The sequence below is a fragment of the Varanus komodoensis genome, unplaced genomic scaffold, assembly GCF_004798865.1.
Source record: "Varanus komodoensis strain SLA01 unplaced genomic scaffold, ASM479886v1 scaffold5, whole genome shotgun sequence".
Lineage (NCBI taxonomy): Eukaryota > Metazoa > Chordata > Lepidosauria > Squamata > Varanidae > Varanus > Varanus komodoensis.
In genome coordinates, this window is record NW_025336087.1 from 21715601 (window position 1) to 21737339 (window position 21739).

The 21739-nt window shown below is 37.4% G+C and overlaps 1 protein-coding gene across 7 annotated transcripts in view; it reads right to left on the minus strand.

The window, feature by feature from the left end:
* Positions 1-21739, minus strand: part of FAM172A (family with sequence similarity 172 member A) — a 312125-nt gene that overhangs the window by 271386 nt on the left and 19000 nt on the right. For all 7 annotated transcript variants that reach the window (XM_044446029.1, XM_044446032.1, XM_044446030.1 and 4 more), the window contains exon 4: positions 15504-15604. In XM_044446029.1, coding sequence (XP_044301964.1) covers positions 15504-15604 — 101 coding nt within the window. The remainder of the gene's footprint in view (positions 1-15503; positions 15605-21739) is intronic.

Here is a 21739-nt window from a genome sequence, read left to right on the forward strand (position 1 = left end):
TATCTGAGAACGTATTTGTAAATGGTTGATATTGCTTTCACCAGCATAGGTTCTTTTTACACTATCATAGGTCCTTCTCCCTCGTCATCTAAGTCTAGGCCTGTAGCTGTGTTGTTTGCACCAAAATAGGAATATGTTTGCTTTTATTCTGTGATCTTCCCTGAAACATTTCTACACAGAGTATTGCTTTTACAGGCATACTGTTTGTTACTGTTTTTGTTATTTTGCAGTGTCAGAGTTCAGGGATTAAGCATGCCAACTCCACACACCCCAGCAAAGTCACTTAAGGATTAAGAAGTCTATTCCAGTCACAGTGTTAGTTCCAATTTACAGAATGGATTCAAAATGTCATTCTATTAGTTAATATCACATTATATCCCAACAAATCATGAGGTAGAAGTTGCAGACAGCTGAATTCTGAATTGGTTTGAACACTATGTTGAAGGACATAATTCAAATATTGGGAATAGGACTAGTTCCAATATGTGCATATCTAGATTTGTTTATGGAAATAAAAGCTGGAAAATAAAGTAGAACAAGCAGAACAATCAAGGGAAAAAAATACTAGGCAGCCACGGTCCCAGTGGAGAGGTGCAGTAGGGGTGATATCTGTTTTTTAAATTTTGTGTACTGTGTTTTCTTTGTTATGATTTTTTTGTATTTGTATATTATAAAAAAAACTGACTAGCAGCTTCCTAAAATGTTAGGAAGCCCACTCAGGGTTTAAACTTCTTAGCATATTTTATTAGAATTAAATATCACTGAAGTGACTTCAGATTTCATGATGTTTAGGCTTCACACGCAAGATGAACAAAATCACACTCAAATTCCAAATAAGAATTTCCACACTATACCCTACATAAGATTTCACATACATTAAAGGCATAAACCAAGATCTTGGAACTCTAGGCTATTGACTCAAGTTAAATCCTTCCATGAAGAAAAATGTAGAAATTCATTATGGCTAAATTATTGTTTGTTAAACGCTGATCATTTTAACACTGAAACAGAGAGTCAAATTACAAAAAGTTCTTTAGTAATTGGAACTAAAGGGGTTTGGATCAAACCACTCCTGTTCCTAGTCATTATACTGCACAACTAAACTTTTGAGGAGCTTTGCTATGCTAAAAAGTAGATTTCTCTAATTCTAGTCTAAGAGCTCCAATAAAGTAAGGTTGCTTACCTGTAACCAACATTCTGTGCACTCACACATATGGGCTCTGTGCTTGTGTTGGGCCTGTTGTCTGAAAGAGAAATTCCCTAGATAGGCATTTTTGGTGGAAGCCCCACCCACTTCCCCCAGTGCTATATAAAGGCGGGGCTCTCTTCTTTTTCTTCAGTGCTTGTGAGACTGTCGGCTGGGCCTCAAAACTGGATGTTAAGGTAAGTGTTCTTTCTATGAGATATGGGTAAGGGGCTGGTGGGAGGGTTGTGTGAATGCAGTAGGAGAAGGGGGCAGGGACTCTACCAAAAATGCCTAGCTAGGGAGTCTCTGTCTATCCAACAACAGACCCAACAGGGGCCTGTGATGCACAGAGGCCACAAAGAACTACAGCTGTTCCATTGTAGGTGACAAAGCTGGACAGCTGGTTAAATGCCAGAATAAAACAATGAACTGTTACCCTGTATACATTTTTATACACATTCTTTTGACTTGGAGAATTTTTTCATACTCAGGACTAAGAATATATAACCTTTCATTATTGCCCTTTGCACATAATTCTGATATAATTCAGATCACAGGAGCTTCAGAGTATTAATAGAAAGTTCAGTCTTTCAGAACATTGCTGTCTACAGTTAAGCTGAATAAGAATGTAACTGTGAGCAGTGAACTCATCTAAGACTTGTTTCTCCTTAAGCGGCATGTTAGAAACATACACCCAGTATAACTTTACCCTAGAGTCTATTTATGGTTCACTAAATTTATCTTAAATTACCCATTAAAGCAAACATAATGGTAATAAAGGACTCAAAACTTGTTTGTGCCAGCAACAAAATGGCATATAGTTTGTGGCAGAAAGAAGGGGAAAGTGCATATATACCATTTGTTGTTGAAAGAAATGCAAATATCATACAACATGGGTGAGGCTTCTGCCAGGAGTTCCAAAAGTAGGCAGGAACAGTGTGATCTTGACTGCATTCCTTCTCATTACTATAAATAACAATATTTTATTTGGTCATACTGCTCTTGCTGTTGGTGGTAAGTTATCAAAACACTAGACAAGCCGTACAAAGAGCCATCTAAACAAAAGAAATATATTTGTGCTGTGTAACAGTCAGTGCACTTTTTTTCTAGTTTAGAGTGCCAGGATACATAGCAAAAATGCAAAATGAATTCTAGCAGAGTGCCCTGCAGCAAATCTCAAGCGATGAAGCTGACCTAAGTTGATACTGTTCTGCTCTATGATTGGGTTGAATAAGCACTATGTTGACCCCTGAAGTGACAAACCTGCCAGTAACAACAGATGCCAGAGAAACTTTTGATGTACACCTCTGAATTCAGGCATAAATAAGCACCTATTCCAATAAAAATCTATCCCAAAAGCAGTTGAGCTTTCAAAACATTATTTTCATCCAACGATTGGGTGGGAAGAGAAATCAATGGTTTTACATGAGAGTGTCAGATTATTGATTCATGGAAATGAAGGACAATGTTGAATAGTCATGGTTGTTTGCATGCTAATTGTTAGAGAGCAGGCTTCAAGGGCCACAGTATGATTTTTCAAACAAAATGAACAATTTCGGGTTTGAATCTTCCCTAGTGAACCAGATTGTAGTTCTACTAGTTCCCCTCAGCGCCATGAAGTTGTTTTCAAATAATTTCCATGTGGCTGGGAATATTCTTGCAAGGAGAAAAACAGAACCCTACTTTTGGGAAGGTATAATAACTAGAGCAACATTCCTTATGATAGGAATGTTAATGAAAATGTAAGAAACTAGTATATATATAATTAATCACATACTCTGTGTCACAGTGCTTAATGTTGTATGGTAACTAAAAAGTGCAGTGTAGTACTTTTTTTTCTTATATGTCTTTTTTAATTTTTAAGTGTTTTCTTAAAAGAAAGTACAGAAAGGTAGAAAAATGTAAAAGAAATAAAAATGCATTCTCTAAACCAACAAGTTCCCCAATCACTTTGAATCAATTATAAATCACCAACAATATTTTATGAGCTTTTTTGTTGTATATTAAACTAGATCTAATAGAATTTCCATTTATCATTAAACTCTTCCATTGATCTACTGTTTACATAATTAGTTAATTTTGCCACCACTGCATACTCAGCCAACTTATTTTTCCAATCTTCATTCGCTGGATATTCTGCTGTTTGCCATTTAGAAGCAATTGTAATTCTTGTAGCAGTTGTTATATATTTAAATAACTCTGCCATATTCTTTGAAAAAATCTGTGGCATTACTTTCAAAAGCATATTCTTAGGTCTCACAGGAAAGTTTATTTTAAAGGATTATTTTTTGTATTTCTGCATAGATCAACTCCCCAAATCTTTATATTTTATCACAAGTCTACCACATATTTATTTATTTATTATTTATAAAATTTGTATGCCGTCCATTACTTGCGTCTCTGGATGGCTTACAACAAAATAAAATAGATAAATTGACAATTCCACTCTGGCTGCAATTAATAAAATACAAATATTAAAATCCAATTCCCATTAAAACATATAAAAATATTGATTAAATAAAAAGGTCTTGACCTGGCTCCGAAAAACATATGACGGCGCCAGGTGGACCTCTCTGGGGAGCGCATTCCACAGTCGGGGCACCACCACAGAGACGGCCCTCCTCCAGGTACTCTGTCTCTTAATGTCTTTCACAGAGGGTTCCCGGAGGAGGGCTTCTGTTGCCAGTCTCGGGGTGAGAGGGCAAATAGGGCAAAAGGCTTCTATTCCTGATCTCAGGGGGTGAGAGGGCAAATAGGGAAAAAGGCATTCCTTTAGGTATCCTGGTCCCAACCTGTTTAGGGCTTTATAGGTAATAACATATGGTAGAAAGTCCCATCTACTTTTTAAAATTTCCAGTATTTTCCATTGCAACTCTAGTCCATTTTTTCTATACTTTTCAGCAAGATACCACCTTAACAAAACAAAAAAAACTTATACCAATTTTCTCATAGTCGTTGACTGACTGTAAATTTAATGTCTTTCTCCCATAAAGCTTCCAATTAGCAAGACATTATTTCTTCTCAGAGGTTCTGCATCCAAATTATCATACATTTCTTAACTTGCTGAATTTCAGTGTCAAATTCGAGTAATTGCTTGTAAAGTCTTCCTAACAAATTATCCTTTTGTTGTGTAATCAGCTTTTCAGAGTCCATGAGTTCTCTTACAGTACCTTTCCCTGATTGGATTTCCTCTTTCAATCTTGAAACCAAGTGGTAATAAATGAGCCATTCTATATTTTTTCCTTCATCTTTTAGTTGTTGCCAAGGCTGAAGTCATCCTGATTGATCAATCACATCCCCATAAGTTATAAGTTCATTGTTTTTCCTTGAATAATTTCCATATGCTTCACCTGGGGATATCAAAGGAGAAACTGGAGGGCTAATTCTTCTTATAGAATACTAATTTTTAATTAAATCAACACTTAATGCATGAATATTGTTTGATGTCAAGGCCTTTTTTAACTGACTCATTGTGCATTCCTTAGATCTGCTATTTCTAGCTTCACTAACCAATCATTAACATTTATAATCCATTCTGAAATCCAAACCAAACCAGCTAATAATATAGCTTTAAATTAGGTACTGTGAGTCTCCTCTTTCTTTTCCATCTTTGAGAATTTTAAATCTAATGCTTGGCTTTTTACCATTACAAATAAAAGCACTCAGTTGTCTTTGCCACTCTTGGAGAATTTTTCCCAGTACAGAAATTGGTATTATCTGAAATAAAAAAATCAATTTGGGTAGGACATTTATTTTTATAACAGAAACTCTTCCCAACCCTGATACTTTTAATTTTTGAATCTTCATCCACATCATGTTATAATTATCTTGAAACAATGTATCATTACATCCCATTGTGTTTATCTCTAAATATTTAAACAGATTTGAAGTTATTAGAAAAATTAGAACAAATTAAAAAAAATCAAATACTAGAAGATCACCATGAGAATGTATAAGACACATCAACCTTAATTGAACTTGGTTCAACTTAATTGAAGTTTTCTTGATTAAGAAATCAAGTAGTTCTGATAGAGACTGAAGAAAGACAAAAGTAGGTGAGATTTTTAAAAGGAAAATTTTGAATATGCAAAAACCTGGAAGATACTTAGTGTAGTATCTTAAAAGAGAGATGGAGAGGAGATTTATAATAAAGGGTGAAAAAGACAATAAAAAGGGAAATAATCATTTGTTCACAAGTTTTTTTTCCAAATTTATACAGAGAAATACAAACTTCAGAAGATGGAATGGAGCAGTATATAGAAGAAACATGCCTTGAAAAATTTACATCTGATCACAGGAAATTAATAAATGATGGTTTCACTATTACATAATTATCACAAACTATCAGAAGGTTTAAAAAAGATAGAGCACATGGACCAGATGGATTTGTTATATGCTACAAATGCCCAGAGGAAAATTAATATCACCACTCCAACAAGTAATGAATGATATTATTACCCTCAACACTGTAGGAAACCCATACAACACTGATATACAAAGAAGGCAACAACCCCACCTTGCCACATTCTTACTGACCTATCTCATTATTAAATGTGGATTACAATCTTTTTTTCAATAATGGCAGAAAGTCTAAGAAAATGAATAGAAAAGCAGATTACTGTAGATCAGACTAGATTTGTCCCAAAAAGACATAGGAAAGATAATGTTCATTATGTGATTGATGTAACTGAATTGGTGGTGGTGGAGGAGGAAGAGGAGGAGGTGGTGATGGTGGTGGTGTTTATTTTTCTAGACATGAAAAGGTTTTTGACAATGTGTCTTGGCCATATTATTGAAAACTCTTCAATATTTAGACTGTGGTTTAATTTAGACTGTCGTTTAAGTTTTAGTAATTGGATTCAAGCAATTTATACTAAACAACATATAATAGACCAAATTGAAAAATTTGGATTTTATTCAGGGTATAAGAGCAATAAGAAGAAAATGAAAATTACATTAAAGTTTGCAATGAAACAGGAAGAGGAAAGTATAAAAAAGACTTCAGGATATGAAATAACTTCAAACCTGGTCAAGTTTTACTTATATATCTTTGTTATGCATTGTTAGAATAAAATGGCATAAAAACATGGATTGAAAAATAAGACATGGAGCTATTTAATTGAGGATTAGGAGGGTGCAGAGTTGCTTGTCATTAAATCTGTTTGTTTGTTTATTTATTTATTTATTTTTCGATTTATATCCTGCCTTTTTCCTACAAAGGGCTCAAGGCAGCTTACATCTCCTCTTCCATTTTATCCTCACAACAACAACCCTGTGAGGTAGGTTGGGCTGAGAGTCTGTGACTGGCCCAAAGTTGCCCAATTGGCTCCATGGCTGAGCGGGGACTAGAACCCAGATCGCCTGAGTCCCAGTCCCATGCTCTTCACCACTACACCACACTGGCTCTCCTATTTAAATCTGTTAAAAGTGAGTCTGTAAGAGCCAAATATAGGCATATCAGAGCCCTTGCTGAGAGACCCCAATCAGAGACTGGTGAAAAGAGTCCCAGAATTTTTTTCCTCTCTCTTCACCATTGTAAACTGTGTTCTCGCTCCTCTCTCTCTGGCCCAAACAACAGTAGTGGTGAGAAGGAAGAGCAATGAAACTCCCTATGTGTTCATCAGCTGTCTCCCTCCCAGTAAAGCAGTAACAATGATGAGAAAAATGGTGAGGAACAATCAGAAATAGTAACAGGGTACATGGAGCCAGGACTGGAGTCTGTGACACAGTCATTTTCTGCAGTTAAAATGCTCTGAATGTATAAAAATGCAACATTCCTAAAAGAGCAATCAAATTTCAAGGTATGTATCCAAGCCATTAGTCATGTTAGTCTTTTAAAGTGCTTCATGACTTTGTTGTAGCAATCTGACCAATTCATTATGGTATATGCTTTCATGGGCCAGGAATCTTCAGACTTCATTACTATTGAGGGAGAAAGCCTATTAGAACATAAAAACAAATTTTGCAGAATGGCCCACAGAGTTCAGAGAAGAATCAATGGTAGTTCCCAAAAAGTACATGCATGGCTGCTGAGTCACCCAATTTGAGCAGGGAGCCTAGAGATTTATGAAGGAGCATCAAATCTAAAAGAAGTACAGCACACTGAGAACTCAGGACAATCTTGGTGATGATTTCAAAGTAAGATACATGTTAATATAAAAAGAAGCAAGTTGAGAATAAGGATACAGTGAATGAAGTTGCACAACTGTAGAAGAGGGTTGCAATTTTTTTTAAAGAATCACCAACTTTTTAACATAGGGCTGAAACACAGGACTGCCACGTAAAAGGTGATCCCCATGTTTAATTCTTCCCTTAGAAAATTTGCAGAAAAACTTATTTTGACTGTCCAGATATGCCTTGGCAAGTCAGGATCACACATCCTTCCCTCTGGCACAGCCACAAAAAACCTGGAGCTTCCATTTAATATTAACGGTAGGTTACCATTTCAACTAACTATAAGCTATGGTTAAACATGTTTAACTGAAACAAGTGAAGTGTTAAAAAAACTTTTGAGTTTTTTTAAATGGAAGCAAGAGCTTTTGAACCCCTCTTCATAACCAGACTGGAGAAGTAGGGGATGCACAGGCCCAAAGCTGGCTGGAACTCTTAACACCTAACCATGGTTTAGTGTTACACCTGAATGAACTTTCTGGATTCCTAGCATCAAATTTCCCTACATCAATTAATTCACTGATGGTTGCTACTTGTAGGAGTAGGGAAATGCACAACGTGGCAATGTTAGTACATGAGGTATATTATACATTACAGAGTGATGATGGACAGAAACTTGACAATAAGGATCCTATTTCCAGAAGCAGTCTCACAGTCTCACATTTCTCATCGTGACCTGGTTCATACAGCAAACTAAGCTATGGTGGGCTGTCCCCACATAGAGTTGCAAAGCATGATATTGGAACCCAGTGTGGCTTTTCTGTCAAGAGTTCTTTGTAAACAGACCATCTTGATAACTTATGGCTGGTAGTAGGATTGTTCAGGGCTGCCTGGTGAGATGTCCAAACTTTGTACTCACTTCACCATGTGCTGTTTAAATGTGAGAGAACTGATAAAACAAAAAACCCTGCTGTCTGTTCTTCCTAATCTTGCTAATGATATTCTCTCTCTACTACATATTGAAATGCCATCAGTCAATTTACTCCTTTATTTCATTCCCTTCCTAGACTACACTTTTTCCCATTTTCAGAGATATTTAATAATCTTACATTATTTTTTTCACTTTGAAATTTGTATATGTTTAGTCATCCCACTCACTGTTCTGTAACTCTCATTTGACAACTAGAAGTGGGGACTGCCTATAGTGTAGTTGCTTCCCATACCTTTATAAATCTCAAACATACAATTTGAGATGCTCAGCCATCTTATTCAAGTCATGAACATATGCTTTTGTCTGACAAATGATAATGAAATGTTCTGCAGAATTATTCTTCACTATTAGTTGGATGTGATATATTTGTTAGTATTGGGCTTGCAGAATACTTGCTTTTAAAAATGTGTGGTGTTAAAGAGTACAAGGACTCTAGCAGCACTTCCATCCTCTTCCTGTCACTCCACCCTCTATTTCAGAACTATCTCTGAACCATCTGCATCCAGATGCCTCAGCTTCGAGGCATTCCTAGAGCCATATAGACTTCAGCTGCTGCTACAGCAAAAGCACCTTATCACCTTATTGAAATTGTTAATTTTTTAGTATGCTAGAAAACTATGCTGAATAATACATAACAAAGCTTGAAACCTGTAGTTTTGAAACCAAGTACATCCTAATTAATTTCATGAGATAAACAAGTGGAACAACACTGCCCAAAAGGGAAGCTGAATACACAATCACAGATTCCTGCTGTCAATGATAAACTTGGGCAAAGCATGCCAAAGCCAGAACAATATTTTAGAAAGCAAATTATATATCTTGTATATAAGCATTGAAGTCCATTGCCTGAAAAAGATGCCTCCATCTGCACTTTCCTGGCATCTTTTCCTGAAAACAGAAACTGTTTTTACCAATTAAAGCCAGCATTCCATTTAAAGAATTATAAAACCCACATATATGGTTTTGTTGATGGTCTAAGTTTTACTCTACCCATTCCATCACTTCTTCCCTCTTTAAAGGTGGTCACAGCTAGAGCAATCTACTGTTTCATAATGTCACTCATGTAATTGCCTTTTCTAGCTACAATGATTGGTTTTATTCATTTTTGTGAGTTTCAAAATAAAAACAAAAATCTGAATAAAGTATTACTTTTAAAATAAAATCTGAATGATTCTTACAATAACACAAATATACCATGTACCCATCTATGTTTTATGTTTAGGAAAATATGTTATTATTATTATTATAGATACTAATGTACAGACTTCAACAAAGGCAGCTCAGATACCAATCTATTTGTCCATTTATAAACAAATACCAAAAAACCACCCATTCAGAAATTGAAACCATCATTAGGTCCTCAACCCACTGTGTTGCAGCAGGTGGCAATCTGTCCTTCCAATGTTGTAACATTAGTCTTTTGGCTCTCAGAAGGGTGCGGAGAATCCATTTATATTTGCATTAAATTCCAAGAGACAGGTAGATAGATAAAAGTATGTGTCTGTGAATATTAAAGAGGGCAAAATGTATCTGAATTACTACCACTTCCCAAAAGGAAGCAGACATTGGGCATTAACAGAACATATGACTAAAAGAAGCATTAGCTGTATTTCACCTCCAACCATTGACCAATTCAGATGAACCCTTATTGAAAAGACAGTGTGATGTCCAATACATTTGCAACATCAATTTTTGCTGAATTAAATGTAACCTAAGATAATTTATTTCATTGGAAATAGATGGCAACAAAACAATAAATAGATGACAACAAAACAGGATATACAAATTCATCATTTCATTCATTTTTAAGACCCCATGTTTCATATTTGGTTACCTGTAACAGATATTTATAAACATGGATTGTAATTCAGTATACCTGTTCAGCCTCAATCAATAACAAAGAGGGCTCAGAGGCTGTAAAGGCAGCAGGGCCAAACCTAAATTCCTACAGCTGTTTCAAATACACATATTTTCACTCAGTTACAGCTGGCAAATCATATTTAGCATGCAAAACAGAACATGGCAGAAAGTTAGCATTAAGACCCACAAGCTGATCCAAAGTAAACATCAGCCTGTGCATCCAAGTCTGCCAAACAAATATTTTCTTGCCAATCTTTAAATCTGGATTTCCCCATAAAGTTAATTTTGCATGCAAAAATAAATAAGGCTGTAATGAATGTAAAACTGTACACCACACCTCTCTTACTGGGGAAGGCAACCTATTTATTTTACTGCATTGAGAACCCAGTGCAATCCACTTAGGAAGGTAATTCCAAAAACAACTAGAGGAAAATGTCTAATCTGAGAGAAAAGACCAAAAATTAGAATAAGTCAGCAAATAGACAGCAAAGTCAACAAATCATTCTTATCCTCCTCACCTGCTCCTGAAATATGTCCTTGGAGCCTTTGTGACCTCTTTGACACTGGTCAGCTATTGTTGGGGGGTTCTTTGGCTCTGCTTAGCAATGTTGTCCTGGCATCTTAATTAGAAGCCTTATTCCAGTAGGGGAAAAAAATCATTCCTCTACTCCAGGGCATCCACTTCCTATTTGAGTTTTGTGCAAGGAATAAAACATCCTTTCTGCATTTGATCAATGCTGCAAGTAGCCATTAGACTCTATGATGGTGTAATTTCTCACATTTTTCTTCCCCACTGCTCTGCCTTCCTTCTAGGTTGCAGTATCATGCTGGTCTTTTGCTCTAACATGTACCTTCCTCTTGGGGAGGTGCTTCCCTTTACTACTGTTCCATCCATTCTTTCTCCCAGGTTGGAGCACCACACCAGCCCTTTTTTCATCCATACATACCATTCTATTACTTCCTAATCTTCCACCCCTCTTCCCCACAAATTGTAGAGTAGTGAAGTTAGCGTGAGTGGTAAGCATAAAAACTACATTTTCTGTCACCTTTCTGCTGGCACTGGATAGCCATCATTACCAACTCTCCTCACTGCTGTCTTCACCCTATGCCTTCCCCCACTTCAGGTCTGTTTTCTTTACCAATTTACATGCTTTCCTCACATATGTTGGACATGGGGTGAATTACAAAAAATGGTTTACTAAAGTATTGCACAGGTTATAAATAGGAAGTGAGCAAGTGCTTCCTTTAATTGTTTGTGGGGAGAAAAATTTTAATACACAGTACATAGCCATAGATAATGGTCCCAGATGAAGTCAGCTATAGCTGGACACACCGTTCATACTTTATGACAAAATGCCATTTCTAAGCATGGAATTCAGAAAGTGTGTGGCAGGCTGCTGAAGCCAGTGATGGCATCATTGTCAGCTCCAGTTCTACTCCAGAAGCAAATTACCACTCAATTCATAGACATTGTAAAGAATGCAGTGCATGACAGTAACAGGTGCTATAGGTCTTTCTGAACATCCAGAAGTGTATAGAGAGTACACCACTGTGACTTTCCTTATGCAAATGCTCTCTCTTTGGGTAGTCTCACCTGTCTATGGAGATTGAGGAAGTCCCCCCCCCCTTTTTCAGGCACCATCATCCAAAGTAGAAGCCAGGATGAGAGGGAACATAGATTCTGTTAACTGTTACAGAGTAGAATGTAGATCATTGCACATTGCTACCCTATCTGACAAAGGAGAATTCCTAAAGTTATGTCACAAGTGTTTTTCTTTTCCTAGAAACAGAGCATACATGAACTTGCCCTTTTCATCCACCTACCTACAAAACTACACTGTAGATTTTGGTAAGAAACTCCAGTACGCTCCCCTCAAGAATGAGGATTTTTATATGGGATAAATTTATGCACAAAGGTTTCCAATGTCATGGAAGTCTGGGATTTTTATTTTCTTGTTGCCTACCTTTATATCTACCAGATAAAGATCACATAGTTTCTATAAATCTCACTGTGGATTTTCCAACTCTGAATGGGAAGTAGCTCACTGCCACTAGGTCAGGGTCAGTGCTCTTTTTTTTTTTTAACACTAGTACAATTTGGTGTGTTACTGCAATTTTCCTCTGGATTATTGGGCAAAGTTTAGGGTTTTTTCCCCATTACAAATGTGTATCATCACAATTGTCCAATTGAAGCATTGTTTTTATGTGCCATCAATTCATTTTCAAGCTGTGAGAACCTTATGAACAAAAGTCCACCAAAATGTTCTGTTCACAGCAATTCCATTCTGCTCTTCCAAGTTCAAGGCTGTGGCTTTCTTTATGGATTTAAACCATCTCATATTTGGGCTTTCCTTTCAACTTCTGCCCTCAAATTTCCCTAACATGATTTGTCTTTTCCAGTGAATCTTGCCTCCTCATGGTGTGTTCAAAGTATGACAACCTCAGTTTTGTCATTTTTGCTTCTAGGGAAAGCTCTTGCTTGATCTGTTTTGTCTGTTAGTCCAGAGTATTTGCAAAGCTCTCCTCCAACACCATGTTTTGAATGCCTTTTTTTTCTTGTTAGTGCCCAGCTTTCATACCCATACATTGTGACTGGGAATGAAATAGTTTGGGTCATCTTAACCTTGAACTGCAGAAAACTGTCCTTACACTAAATCTTTTCTAATACCTTCACTGCTGCCATTCCATGTCCCAGTCGTCTTTGAATATCTTGGTTGCAGTCTCCCTTTGAATTGATGACTGAGCCAAGATATGTGAAATCTTTGAATATGTCAGTTTTTTCACTATTAACAGTAATGTTCCATAATTCATCTGTGAACATGTTTTTTTGTTTTGTATTGTATTTGTTTTCTTAATATTGAGCTGCAGACCTCCTTTTGTACTTTCTTCTTTCTCTTTTCTCTGGAGTCATTTCAAGTCATTGCTGCTTTCTGCCACTGATACGGTATCATCTGCCTATCTTAAATTAGTGATGTTTCTTCTGCCAATTTTCACTTCTTCCTCTGATTCAATCCAGCTTTCCTTATGTTGTCTTCTGTGTGCAGACTAAACAGAGAGGAAGATAAAATGCATTCTTGTTTGACACCACTGCCTAAGAGAAACCATTCTGTTTCTCCATTTTCTGTCCTAACAGTAGCTTCTTGCCCGTGATACATTATCCATCAAGACCATCAAGTGCAGAGGCATGTCTATCTCTTTCACAACCATCCATAGCTTCCCATGATCCTCACAGTCAAAGGCTTTGTTGTAGTCTATAGAGCACAGACTGATCTTTTCCTGAAATCCTTTGGTACAATCCAGTAACTAGCACGTACTTGCAATATGATCTTTCATGCCTCATAGGTGGAGAGCTTTCAACCACATAACGCATCTTGAGGGGAAGGCATGTAGCATCTGATTGTCATGCAACTGTTGCTGGCAAGACACAACACTGCTTAGGTGTATTTGCAACAGATGGAAGTGCAACAGAGTAATCCCTCCCCATGGTAAGCTATCTCTATGAAGCATATACTCTCTTTGATGTTCTTATTTCTTCAGAGGGTGACATCTAACTCTTGATAGATGTAAACAGGGAATGCCACTGTGAGAGATATAAGCAGGTGTCATGCCTTTCCTGCCCAGCAGAATTGGTGCCAACATGCTTCAGTCCATCGGGCTTTTCTTTGTACCACACAGGACTGAATGCAAAGTCACGCATTGCCACATTGTCTGTATATTGCCAAAAAGAAACATGTTCTTATCAATTTTCAAATTAAACAAACATGTTTGAACAATCTCAATGCTGGCTAAAACTCCCTCAATAAGCCAATTTTCTCATGTAATGAGATCATAAAGTTATGCTACCTTCAATTATTCTGAAATTCTGCATCACGAATTTGAAACCTGACTAATCCGGCAATCTTATGCACAGTCAGCTGAGAGTGAGCCTAAATACTTTGTTTCTTAGAAAAATGCCTTAATATAAAGACATTTGCTTCTTAATAAATATGGAGAGAATGTACTGTGGTGGCCTTTTTACTTCCCACCCTTTGTCTAATGTACTCAAGCATTTTATTTATTCGCAGAAAAACCCCATGCTGAATAGATGGCTACAGAGACCTCTGATATTCCTCCTGTGTTTTTAAATTCGAATACAAACAAGTGAGAAAATGAAAGTGTGTGTGTTTGTGTGTGTATATGTGGAGAGAGAGAGAAAGAGCTTTGAAAGTCATTCATAAGGTACAAAATCAAGCAAAGAAAAAGCAGAAGCTTGGTAATGCCTAGCTATCCTAAATCTTATAGGTGTGCTGGCTGCATCCTTTCTAATTGGGAAAAAGCAAAGTTCACATTCATGAAAAAACAAAGACAGTGGGTAAAGTAATAGCAGGCTTTAAAAAATCCTAACTTAATACCACCAAGATCTAGAAACTCACTTATAGAGATGAGATCAAGCTGGAATCCAGCTCTCTTGTGCTTGTCTGACTTCTTTCCAGGAAGCAAGACAAGCCCATGAATGCACAAGAACACCTAGCAGCTTCTTTGCACGAATTACGTTATTATTTGTGCAAAGTAGGCAAAGCCTGCAAGTCACATATGCAGGAGCAAAATTTCATGTGCACAGTGGATGCATGTGCAGCATATGCACAAGCAGAGCTTGCAGATTCATCTGGACTCACTGCCCACTGGATGCCCATGTCAACACTTGGCTCAAGACAGACATAGGGAAGAGAGAAAGCAGGGTGTAGTCCGGAGAGCCAGGCTAAGTAAAACTGACAGACTCCCACTTCCAAACCATATTCCTCACACATTATTACTAATTTATATAACATACTGGTCAAAATAAAGTTTAGGTTTCATTAGTCAAAAATGGGATAATCATGTAGATCAGTGAAAAGCTACAAGGTAAACAATATGGAACTCAACATGAATTAAAATCTAAGCAAGAAAAATAAAATGTAAAAATATTTACTTCAGTACTTTATGGAGGGAATTTGCCTTCCTATTAACATATTAAAAATAGAATCACATCATAGCTAGAAAGAATGATGCTGAAATGGAAGACCCAATTCCATAAATACGTATAGGTACTGAACTGCAAGCAGAAGGCCCTATTGCAATATTTACTGAAAGATTTGTACAAAACTGACAGCTTTTCTTGTTCACCTGATACCTGGTAACTAGTCAGTTGATTGTGCTACTTTGTATGGCTGCTATGCAGTTTAAATACAGCAGCTTCCTTCTTAATAGATCATATCATCCATACTTTCAAGAATATTCAATGTGATCATCTCCTGAAAATATTGAGCATTTCTCCCTTACTTAATAGCACAAAACTGCATACTATACAATAAGATCTTGCGTGCATATAATACATACCTCTCCAAGTGCTTCATAACGCTTTTGATTCCACCTATGCAAATCTTCACGATAGTTAAAAACAAATGGCTCTCCAGTTTTTATATGTCTCAGTTGCCCCTCTACCAAAAAAAAAAGAAAAGAAAAGAAAAGTAATATTAGATTTAAAACACATGATTTAGAGATAACAGTTATCTATAAACAGTAAAATCCTGAGAACTATGACCAGAAGGACTTTGAGAACTCCCACACTTTGGGAACCCTCCTAAGGGAAACAGGATGGGCCATGGAATTGTTGGAAAGGTAAGGAAAAGCTGATCATTTCAAACTGGATTGGGTGGTTCAGCAGGGAAGTCAGGGTAGGATCACCCTCTAACAAGAGCTTCCTTCCATTCACTGTTCTCAGAATTTAAAACTATCATGACATTCCAAGAAAATAGACTATACTTTAATGACTACATTTTTCTACATTAGTTTCACAGTAGGTGTAGAAAGGCCAAGAGATAAACAAACATTTAAGGAAAAAATATATAACCTATTTGCACAAAGCTGAATTTTGTATGTGAAACTTGATAATTAAGTCATCCTGATTACAGAATCAAAGGTACATATCACATTAAATATGGTGGATCTCAGACGAAAGGACTAGAACCCTGATGGTATCCTATCAAGTAAAATGATTTCAGGTTAGATCTGCGAAGTTCCAAAACATTCAGCAGTACTCACTATGTAAACATTTTTGCAAGTATTAACTGTTTTTCGTAAATAACAGTTCTCTTTATGTGTTGCATCTAGTTACTCGTTAAAAGTTCAAAACAGAATTGAATTATTGTCCAATTGATAGGTCAAAGAAAATGTGCTAAGAGTGCAAAGAATGCTATCATGAACTGCAATCTTTGACTAGTTCACTCAAAACAACCAAGAGTAGAGGTTGTGTATGGTTTGAATCATAGGCTGCCACCATTCTGCACAATGGTTTAGGTTTGCCTTGTTAATTACAAACAACCCAGAGTTCACAATCCAATAACAAATCATTGATTCTTTTCCTGGGTTGTTTGTGCTTAACAGCCTATAGTTAAACCACAATGCAGGGGGTCATATGTAACCCACAATTCAACAACAACCCATAGTCACTATTGTCATTATGTGGAAAGCAGGCCTTAGTTCAATATATGCTCTCCCCCGGCCAAAAAAATGCTCAAAATATAGTTAACTATTTTGTAAAACGAGTCAAGTAATTAAAAGACAATCTAAGACTATTACCCGCAAAGCCTGAATTATCTGAATGTAAAAGCAGAGTTAAAGAGAATAGAAGAGACCTTCAGCGGGAAAGATAAAGTTTAATATTTTCTTTGCCAAAACAAGGATGAATACTTTTGTAACACTGTTACTACTTTGGTCTTGTTCTTGCTGCTGTAAGGGAAGTTTACCCTTGAAAAAATCTTGAAGCTTCAAAATGAAAACTTTGTTTAATTAGCAGAGATACTGAAAACTTAAAAGGTTTAGTTAGCTTTTTCAGCCCTGCCATTACCTCAGTTTCAGAGTACTTCCCCCAAACTTTAGGGGAATACTCCTTCCCAAATTCATATCCAATCACTCAGGTCATAATATCCTTTTTATAGCATAATCATACTCTGTTTCTTCCAATACTCTAATAACCATATTCTGTAATCTATGTTTCTTTTAAAAGTTCTATACTTAGTTTCTATGCTCTTTTAGGCTGGTTAATGGTGAAGTACCTTTTCCCCTAAGGAGATTGTAAATACTGTCCAGTAAGAATTATAGTATATTTTCAAGTGCTGTTAACCTACATGAGAACACCAACTACTAAAATTTCATTATTGCTTTGCAAGAATAAAAGGCACACCTTCTTTCCAAATGCTGAAGCATAAGTGATTTAAAAATACATTAGTGTGCAAGTTAAAAAATTCCAGCCAAACCTGTCAATCTGCAGGCACTAGGATCAAGAATCTATTCAATACTGCCCTAACAATGCCACTCAAATATTAGAATGATGGAACTGTTAATCAATACAACACACCTAGATTTCAGCTTATCTTCTTTTAGCAATCATATGTGCTCTATTAAATACGCAGTGTAAAAAGGAGACAGAGATTGCACTGCTCTAAAAATAAGAACATGAAGAGTAAAGTGTTGAACTGCTCCTTTCAAAGAGCATTACTTTCATGACATTTTTAGTTTCTAAGTACCTTCCTATAAAAGCAAAAAAAGCTAAGTGTTGCATAAATGACTACATTTAAAGCAAAGCTTTCCCCCACATAAAACTGAACAGTACAAGACAACATTAAGAAACTAACATTTTTCTTTCCATACAGAGTATACTGGAAATAATACACAGCTATTGATGCACTGTCTTTTGCAGATCATATATTTTAAGGAGCAAAAGCAAAGACATTAAGGCTGTATACAATCTTTATCACTATTATTAGACCATTCAGTCATTGGTAGCTAGCTGGGTAGCAACAGTTATGAAAGGTTTCACTTTACATGTGGAAATATGGTATTTGGGAGAAAGCATAAAACTCTTCTTCAAATTTCTATCTGGAAATAATTACAGCAAGTTATCCGCAAGACATGGTAAAAAGCTACACAGAGAAACTGTGTAGGAGTTTCAGCGAGTGCAGAACAGCTCTAGAAAGGAGTAAGTCTCTGTGTGCACATTACATCAATGCTCTATTTCTGTGCTGCCTGTTCTCATCTAGCAACAATTCAAAATACCAATTCCGAAATGCCATGAATTGCATCACTTACATACTGTATATCACCAATGCTCACTGCCATTTACTTGGGAAGCGCTTATGACTTCCGTAACTGCTTCACTTAGAAACTCATTGACAAGCTATAGGTTATATTTGAAGCATTTTAAGAAACACTTTGAACTTGCTCGATCTCCTCTTTTTGGAGACCCTCACTGTGGGCCAGAACTGCAGGAGGAGTGGGCTTAATTCTCAGTTTATGACTTTTTCTCCATAAGGCACACAAACCCTGACGTATTTCTTTGCTTGCTTTCACAGGAATGTATTTATAAACTAAAATTGTACAATGGAATCTTCAGATATTTACTCAGGAATAAATCTCACTATGTGCAAAGGAGTTTACTCTCTAGTAATTGTACTTAAGGTTGTTTTAAGTAGACATTAAAAATAAAGAAACATATACATAGCTGAAAATGGCCACAAAGCATCTAAGTTTAAAGAAAAGAATCTACTAGAAACCCAGCAGAAGACATTAGTAGGAGGAGCAGTATTTTCATTTCTATACCACTCCATGATACCAGAGTGTAGGACACAGAATAATCAACTCAAGTCGTGACAACCCAGATAAAGGCTAGATATCAGGAAAAGTTTCCTTACTGTTAGAGCAATATGACAGTGGAACCAGTTGCCTGAAGAGGTCCTGGGCTCTCCCACACTAGAGATATTCAAGAAGAAACTAGACACTCATCTGAGTGGGACAGTGTAAGTTAGTGACCTGCAACAGCAGGGGGTTGGGTCCAGTGGCCTTCCTGGCCCCATCCAACTCTACTGTTCTATGATTCTAAAGGCAGCGCCACATAGAGTACATTGGTAATCTCTGAATTAGATTATTGCAAACTGTAGATTATTGAAACCATGCTATTCCTGCCTAGGTAGCAGAGATTGGCCACCAAGTGAAGATAGGAGAATGCAATCCAAACTACTGAGGTCACATGATGGATCAGGGTGATGGATCAAGAACCCTTAAGCTATGAATCTTCTTTCATGCAGAGTTTAATCCTATGTAAAACAAGTTGAAAACCACCATCCAGTCAGAGGAACCATCCACCAACAGCATCTCAGTCTTGCCTACATGGTTTCTTAGTCCTCATCAAATCAGTCTCATGACCAAGTCCACTGTCACAGGCAAACATAGGTTTAGCACATTCACAGCCTCACCTGCTGATGATGACAAGGAGAAATAGCTGCATATCATCAATATACTGTTAGCAATCTAGCCCTAACCCTACCTCCAAAACTCTAGATGATCCCACTCAGTGGTTTTCTGTGGATGTTAAATAACACTGGAGACCAAAGAAACCTCTGAGAAATTCCATGGAAGAGAACCCATGGGTTATTAACCAAGCATCATCTTCTGTAAATGGCCTTCTAACTAGGAGAAGAACTATTGTTCCCCTCCCCCTCCCCCTCCCAATTCAAATAGTCACCCCAGAATGATACCATGGTCAGTGGTGTCAAAAGCTACCAAGAGCTCCAAGAGAACAGGGTCACATTCCCCTCATCTCTCTCCTGGCATAGGCCATCATGCAGGGTAACTAAGGCTGCTTCCATGCCAAAACTACAACTAAACCTTGATAGGAATGGATCCAAATAATCTGTCTCATGACCACTAGTGCCTGAAGCTGGTTGGTACCCACACTCTCAAGAACCTTGCCCAGAAAAGGAATATTTGCTTACCAGTCTGGTGTTATTAAGATCCTCTGGATCAAGGAAGGATTTCTCCAAAAGCGGACATGCACAAACATGACTTTTAGAAGTGCACTGCCTTTCCTGTTATATATCAACAATTCAATTCTGACTCATGGCAACCCTATGAATGAATGTCCTCCAAATTATCCTGTCCTTCACATGCCTGCTCAGCATTTCTAAACTCAAGGTGATAGCTTCCTTTGTGGAAGCAATCCATCCCATAACTGGACTTCTTTTTATTCCTTTGACATTTATCTAGCATGGGACTGAATATTAAGGGAACAAAAATCAGGACCACAGGTAAATTATACAACTTTACTGCAGCAATGAAGTCATTGACATTGTGAAAGATTTTGCAAAATTTGACTCAGTCATCAATTGAAAGAGAGTGCAGCCAAGAAAATCTAAAATGACAGCAATGAAAGAACTAGAAAAAACCAACCAGTGTAAGAATGCTTCACAGGAGAACAAGGCCAAGATCATTCACAGTATTGCATTCCCAATCACTATGTATGGATATGAAAGCTGAACAGTGAAGAACCTGATAGGAAGAAATTTGACACATTTGAAACATGGTGCTGGAGGAGAGCTTTGCAAAAACCCTGGACCAGCAGAAAGATGAACAAGTAGGCTCTATATCAAATCAAGCAGAACTTTCCCTAGGAGCAGAAATGGGGGAAAATGCTGTTATACTTTGGGCACATCATGAGAAGACAAGATTCACTGGAAAGGACAATCATGGTAGGGAAAGGTGAAGGAGAAGAAGAAAAGATCAAACAGGAGATGGACTGACTCCTTAAAGGAAACCATAGTCCTGAATTTCTAAGAGCTAAGCAGGGCTGTGGGGACAGGACATGCTGGAGGGCATTCATTCATAGTTGGAGATTACTTGACAGAACAAAAGCAACAACAAAACTGCCATACTACCTTTACACAAATCTATGGTGTGACCACACCTGGAACACAACATACATTTCCAGTCATTGCATCAAATAAATAAATAAATGTGTGAAAATTGAAAAAATGCAAATTAGATCAATCAAAATGATCAAGTCTTTGGAAATTTATATGAAAAGATTTCAGTGTCTGGGGCCATTTAACTTAGGAAAAAAGGAGAGTCTGGGAGATAGGCTAGAGGTGTTTTAAAATATGCAACAGTGTAGAAAAGACTCTACCCTAATTAAGCTGAAGGGTGAGAAATTCAGAAACAGATGAAAGAGAACACTTCTCCTAGCAAGTATTTAAACTATGGAATTCACAACCACAAGATGTAATATCTTTAAAAAGGGATATCTTTAAAAAGGGGTTAGAGAAATTCATAGAAGGTACTGCTATAATTTATAGCCTGATAGCTCTATGCTACCTCCAACATTACAGACTGTATGCTTATGTATACCAGTTGCTGGGGAACATGAGTGGAAGGGTTCCTGTGGATTTCTAGGGATGACCTCTGTGTAGCTGAATGAAGGACTAGATAAGCCTTTAAACTGGCTGCCACGGGTGGGGCGGACGGAGCTCTTTTCCTGCCGGGCGCACGCTGGACATCGCGCCCTGAGACTGGCCCCCTGCACCTCGCCATGCTGACCTGCACTGTCGAGTGCAGCACAGGTGACAAAGACACTGCCACTGTCATCTGTGCCACAGAAGAGACTCCACACTCTCGCCCTCGCTCCCTTCACCTCAGTAGGCACAGGTGAGAGCTGTGCTGTGGTGGGGGCGGAGCTGTCATGGGCGGGGCGGACGGAGCTCTTTTCCTGCCGGGCGCACCCAGGGAACCCCGGGAGACTCACG